At 24.8% G+C, this 6939-nt stretch overlaps 2 protein-coding genes across 3 annotated transcripts; one reads left to right on the top strand and one right to left on the bottom strand.

The window, feature by feature from the left end:
* Positions 1 to 157: 157 nt before the first annotated feature.
* On the top strand, positions 158 to 4864 carry TM9SF4 (transmembrane 9 superfamily protein member 4). Of its 2 annotated transcripts, XR_016176371.1 has the most exons (11): positions 158 to 319; positions 749 to 999; positions 1082 to 1228; positions 1314 to 1469; positions 1574 to 1848; positions 1932 to 2150; positions 2245 to 2402; positions 2509 to 2768; positions 2859 to 3042; positions 3130 to 3438; positions 4618 to 4864. XR_016176371.1 is itself a non-coding variant. In XM_089171903.1 (10 exons), the coding sequence occupies exons 1-10, from the start codon at positions 317 to 319 to the stop codon at positions 3361 to 3363; spliced, it is 1887 nt and encodes a 628-aa protein (XP_089028029.1). In that variant the 5' UTR covers positions 158 to 316; the 3' UTR covers positions 3364 to 3785. The 2 variants fall into 2 exon arrangements, 1 of the variants encoding a protein (XP_089028029.1); XM_089171903.1 differs by lacking the exon at positions 4618 to 4864 and having other exon boundaries at positions 3130 to 3785.
* Positions 4194 to 6894, bottom strand: PGAP5 (Per1-like protein PGAP5). Its single transcript, XM_015318473.2, has 9 exons — positions 6637 to 6894; positions 6406 to 6551; positions 6188 to 6258; positions 5559 to 5699; positions 5275 to 5442; positions 5095 to 5183; positions 4874 to 4996; positions 4666 to 4806; positions 4194 to 4586 (listed from the first exon to the last, which is right to left on the bottom strand). The coding sequence occupies exons 1-9, from the start codon at positions 6748 to 6750 to the stop codon at positions 4419 to 4421; spliced, it is 1161 nt and encodes a 386-aa protein (XP_015173959.2). The 5' UTR covers positions 6751 to 6894; the 3' UTR covers positions 4194 to 4418.
* Between the last annotated feature and the right edge of the window lie 45 nt (positions 6895 to 6939).

Here is a 6939-nt window from a genome sequence, read left to right as displayed (position 1 = left end):
ATCTCTGAAATACTTATCTACGTTAATATAAATAATAAATTTTTTTTAATATTAGTATATAGGTACAATGCACTTTTGCTGATACTTGGCAACACTGTAATATACTAAAGGTTAGGAGAGTAACAAATTCTAGGGATTTTTTAATAAAAACATTTCTCATCGTTACCTTACTTATCAGATGTTTCGTGAAGAACTTCAAGTACAAGTAAATATCATTTTAGATGTGAAAGTGAATAGGGTGAGTGTGGTTAACTGCAAGTTCCAAGTTTGTTGAACGGCGTGACGCACCTTCGATAATAATTATAAAGTTATAGGAATGGTAGGAATGGTTTTGTGTACATTGTTTCTTTAAATTAAATAATCAAATCATACTAATTATATTATCTTCATTTTGTCAAATATTTATATTGAATAACGTAATATATCCTTATAAGATAATATTTTCAATTTACGAGTTTAGTTTAATATTTGGAACTTAACCAATTCTATGTTTATTATATATCAATAAAACATTGTTATATAGATTTGATTAGATTTATAAACAAAATAAAAACTAATGTTTATTTAAAATTAATTATATATATACATGTGAAAAATTATATTTTCTACATGACATTGTATGTTTCTTATCTATATATATATATATATATATATACATATATACATAAATTGTATTCATAAATGTTCGTTAATTTTTCGTTTTCATTTAAATAAGATATTATAAATCAATCTTTTTATATTTTAACAGGGAGGCATACAAAGAAATATTTCTATTCTTGTGATAATATCTTTTTTAATCGAAACAAATGGCTTTTATGTACCGGGTGTTGCACCAGTTGAATTTAAGAAAGGACAAAAAATTGATGTTAAAGCAGTTAAAATGACAAGTACTCATACACAATTACCATATGAATATTATTCGCTGAAGTTTTGTAGACCAAAGAATGGAACATTTATTTATAAATCAGAAAATTTGGGAGAAGTGTTACGTGGTGACAGGTAAGATTTAACAATTAGATTTTTTTTTTCCTTGTTCAAAATGTTATTTTCATTTTACAATGACTTTTGTTTGTAATTTTAGAATTGTAAACACACCATATGAAGTCATGATGAAACAAGATATAAGTTGTAGACTTTTATGTCATGGATCAAACAATCCAATGACATGGAACGACGAAGAATCCCAATGTGCAATAGAACGTATACAACACGATTATTCAGTACATCTGTAAGATAAACTTAATGTTGTTTGTATTGTGTTTATTTAAACATTTCTAATCTATTGTTTCATATTTCACACATTTAACATTTAGATTAATAGATAATTTACCAGCTGCTACCAAAAAATTTGTTAAAGGAACTAATGGAGAAGTAGTTTATCATGGATATAGATTAGGAGGTGTTATAGGTGATCAAGTTTATATTAATAATCATTTGACATTAAAATTAGGATATCACGAACATGGAGAGTATGTATTTTTTATATTGTTTCATTTTTTTTTTTTTTTTTTTTAATTATTATCTCCTATATCCATTCATTTTTGTAAATCAATTTTATATCCATTTTGTTTAGAAATCAATTTAGAGTAGTAGAATTTGAAGTGGAAGCTCGATCAGTAGATATAAGTAAATTGAATTATGATGGAAACAAGTGTATATTACCAGCTGAAACAAGCCCTCAATTTATTAATCCTAAAGGTACTAGATTGTTATTCTTATATTCCGTGAAGTGGAAAAAATCAGATGTGAGTTGGGCAAGCAGATGGGACACATATCTAGGAATGAATGATGTTAAAATTCATTGGTTTTCTATTATAAATTCACTCATTGTAGTGTTTTTCTTATATGGTAAATGAAATGAATTTCGTTGAATTGTTTTATTTGATAATTTAATCATTTATAATTTGAAACATGGTATATTCGTTCAACAGGTATTCTTATCACGATCATGGTAAGAACTCTTAAAAGAGATATAGCTCGTTACAATGCAGGTGATAATGATAGTCTAGCTGGCTTAGACGAAAGTATTGAAGAAACTGGTTGGAAATTAGTACATGGTGATGTTTTTAGACCACCTCCTAATTCACGTTTGTTTGCTGCTGTTATAGGCAATGGCATTCAAATATTTTTTATGGCACTTATTACAATATGTAAGATTTATGTTATATTTACTTTAGATATTCTCTTTGAATATTCTTATAACAGAATTTATGTATAAACTTAATAATTGTTATTTATTAACAGTTTTTGCCATGCTTGGAATGCTTTCACCAGCAAGTAGAGGAGCATTAGGAACTTGTGCTATATTTTTATTTGTATTTTCTGGATCAATTGCTGGATATTTTTCTGCACGTCTGTATAAAACAATGCGAGGACGAGAATGGAGAAGAGCTGCGTTATTGGTAAGTTAACAATGCATTTGAAAAACTTGATAACATAGTTTTAAAATAATCAGTAATAATATGATATCATTTATTTTATTGACAAATTACTATATGAAATTTGTAGACAGCAACACTTTATCCTGGTATAGTATTTACTACATGTTTTTTTCTAAACTTCTTCATATGGGGAAAACACAGTTCAGGAGCAGTTCCATTTACAACTATGTTAGCATTACTTTGCCTATGGTTTGGCATTTCACTTCCCTTAGTATATCTCGGATATTTCTTTGGTTATCGTAAACATCCGTTTACACATCCTGTTAGAACAAATCAAATTCCCAGACAAATTCCAGATCAATTATGGTATATGAATCCAATATTTTGGTAAGTATTTAAAAATATTTTATATTAAAATTATATGTTTAATGTTGATTTATAATAAAAGATTTTCATACATTTTTCGGAATTTTTCAGTACGTTGATGGCTGGCATATTACCATTTGGTGTTGTCTTCATAGAATTGTTTTTTATTTTGACAGCATTATGGGAAAATCAATTTTATTATCTTTTTGGATTTTTATTTTTAGTATTTTGTATTCTTGTCATTTCTTGCTCTCAAATATCTGTAGTCATGGTATATTTGCAACTTTGTGCAGAAGTATGTATTATAACATATTTATATTACTATTTATATATTTTATTATTTATTAATCAATAATAAATTATAATATTTATTTAATTACAGGATTATAGATGGTGGTGGAGAAGTTTTATAGTTAGTGGTGGATCAGCTGTATATATGTTAGCATATTCAATTTTTTACTTTATGACCAAATTAGAAATAACAGAATTGGTTCCAACGCTGATGTATTTTGCATATACAGCATTAATGGTGCTTACATTTTGGTTGTTAACTGGTACAATTGGTTTCTTTGCTGCATATGCTTTCATTCGCAAAATATATGCAGCAGTTAAATAGACTAGTCGCAATTGTCATAAATGAACTCATTGTCAGTGAATGATGTGCGAATGTAACCTTATCTATTAGTTTACGGTGAGTGTTAGATTATTTTTTAATTGTGAGATTAAGATGAAAGCAGTGTGTGTGGTGTTGTGTACTTGTTAAATTATTAAACAAAATAAGAGTTTTAATAAAATCTACAAATACATATTATGTATGTATGTATGTATGTATGTATACAAACATAATCATACATATAACACAATATATTTGCATACATAATACAAAAATATTAGTAATAAATTATACAAAAATATAAATATAGTTTAAATAACATGCATTGTATGTATATGAATTTATAATATTATTTTCAATGTAGAAATGAACAAATTTTTTCATGCATCACAAAATGATTATAGAATTATTATATTTCCATTGAATCTAAATTGTTGATAATTATTATACCTTTTAGTCCTTGTTTTTTTAATATGATAAAAGTACTTGAAATGTAAGCAGATAGATTATTTATTAATTTGTCCATCTTAACTTATGAAGATTTACAAAAAATGAATTGTTTATTATTTATTATAATAGAAATTTAGTTAAATATGATTTGTTTAATAGTGATTTTATAAACTTCGTGTATATTTTTAATATTAACATAGCAAACAATTTTCAATTATTATTATTTTACATTAATGTAATTTATAATGATCTTCTTTATTACAATTATATACATTTTTATTTACAATATAATATATAGTTACATTTTATAATTGTGACTTAATACATTTGATAATGTATATTAGATATTAACAATATGTAAAAAAAAAAAAAAAAAAAAAAAACATACTAGTATATTATTACTAAAATAATATTTTGTATTATGATATAAATAATGTAAATAACATATCTGCTCATGACATTTTTGTTCATGTGTATAATATCTTTTTAATACTATTAATAATATTCAGAACTTATTAAACAATGTATATATAAAATTATCTTGACATTAAAATATTGCAAACAATGATATTATACGTATGTAAAACATCATATATGAGATCAAATTATTACCGTGATTTTATCTTACAAAATATAATTAATATTATTTTGGGAATATATTTTATAATTAAATATACGAAAATACCTGCTATATTTGTGCTATATATTAAAATCACAGTAGATTCTACCGGCATGTAACACTTTGATAAAGAAAAATTATTTGGAGTAAATATACCCTAAAATAAAACTTTATATAAACTCTTGCAGAGAAATCATACATTTAAAAAAAAAAAAAATAGAAATTAAAAAGCTTACCAATAAGAAAGATGGGTTATTGATATTTCTCCAGCTAAAAGAAGGGATTGTAAATTCCAAGATATCATCTTTATGTATTCTTCTGCAACCATAGTGAGTGTGACCATCAATAACCAGTCTTGGATTTAAAATATCTAAAAGCTTTAAATATTTATCTATTTTATATACTTCAAAATAAAACTAATAACATTTAGAACAATTTATTTACTTGTTTAGATGCTTCCTTTGACAAACACTCCCAACGTTCACGAAATTGTAAGCTTTTTATTTCACGTGGTGCTTCATCAGGTTCATTACAGATTTCATCAGATACACGATACAATGGATAATGCTGTAATAAACAGAATAAAATATATATATATATATATATAGAGATTTTTTTACAATTTTCGACTTATATGTTGACAAACATATATAAATAATATAAACCTGAAGAAGAATAGGACGACTGTATATAGATAATTTATCTTTACTTTTAGTACAATTATTATGTTTTCCTTTCGCACATTGTAATTGTTCTGAAAAAGAATGATATCTTTTATAAATTGACTAATAATTCAAAATTTTATATATATATATATATATATATAATATTTAATAACAATTTACCAGCAATTTTATTTATCGCAATTTCTGTAGACTTGCATAGAAAACAACCATCTCCTTCTAATGCCATACTATTGATCAAGATGAAATGATTTCCATTACTACTGATTCTTCTAACACTGGGTGCTTTCATTTTATTTACAAATCTTTGATTTGTATAAGGTGTTATGGCTAAATAAATTTGTGTTTATTTGAGCCAAAATACTATTAATATATATCTAAGAAATCATTATTTTAAATAATCGATAATCGAAATCGATAATTGAAAATGTGATTATTAAAAATACCATAGTGAAATCCTATGTCGTGATTTCCAGCCATTGTGTAAAGACGAACATCATCTGGTACGGAAAACAATGAGTGAAATCTTGATACATAATTATCAAATTCCTTATCATTAGACCAATCACCTTCATCAAATATATCACCTATAATATTTAATAATAATTACATGTGGTCCAATTCAACATTTGCCAAATTGATTAACTCCTTACAACAATAAAATAAAGAAAATTAATACAATTACGTACATTGTTACATCCTTTATCGTTCAACAGTCTTACAAAATTTGGTTATTTAATGATGTTATTAGAAAAATTGTTGTATTATCCATTTTTCTGCTGAAGTCCTTCTGAAGTCAACAGCATACAATGTTCTGAAGCGTTCACCCAATCAAGTACTAATCGTGTCCATCATTGTTTAATTACAATGATAACATGGAAATTAGTTTATTTAATAAGACTAGGTCTATTACTCCATTATTAAAGAAATTATTTTTAAACATAAATAGTTAAACATTAATTAAGTACTTTGAGACTAAAATTTAAAAAGATGATAAAAGTGGAGTTAATCGCTTTGGCTTGTAAACGACTCATATAGAACTTAATTATTGATACTAGTACATTATTTTACATACCTAAAATAAAAATGATATTTGGTTTATAAATAGTTACAGCTGTTTGAAATGCTCTATACATTTGCCATTCTCTGAAAATATTATTTACTTTCATTGAATCAAATAACAATTATTAATATTTGATAATAATAATAATAATAATTAGTATGACAATTAAAAAAAGTAATTTATATTTTGCTTAACAATTTATTAAATTATATATATTTATTTATATATACCTTCTTAACTTATCAAACCAATGACCTCTTTTAGGACCAAGTAAATGAGTATCAGAAATGAACATAGCTCGTACAGGATTTTCATTAAATTTTGATGAATCAACAGATAAATCAGCCTTACGTGGGTCTAAAGATGGCCAATTACACTAATTTATAAAAAAAAAAAAAAATAATTAATTTCATTGCAATAACAATTACAAAGTCTATGTCATGTCAAATGGTTTTACTAACCTGTGAAAGCACTATGTAATATATGAGATATTCACAAAAAAACAACACAGAAATAGAAATTAATGCAAATATGAATAAATAATTATAATAAAAATTTTTTCTTAATAAATACATGTTTTATTAAATTATGCATAAGAAGTTTTTATCTCAATAGAAATAATTTAACTTTTTGTGTGTATTCTAATCTTCATAAATCTACATGTGAGCGATAGTAAGGGGTGGGGGGAAGGAGGGAGGGGATAATAGATAGTAGCTAATCAAATTAAAGTTTGTTGTTGATTAATGTTGTATATATATATATAT

Source organism: Polistes dominula, unplaced genomic scaffold (assembly GCF_049000335.1).
Source record: "Polistes dominula isolate Pdom_NZ unplaced genomic scaffold, Pdom_raw_medaka contig_28, whole genome shotgun sequence".
Classification (NCBI taxonomy): domain Eukaryota; kingdom Metazoa; phylum Arthropoda; class Insecta; order Hymenoptera; family Vespidae; genus Polistes; species Polistes dominula.
Note: the sequence above shows the minus strand (reverse complement) of the source record. Positions and strands in the feature narration are given on the sequence as shown.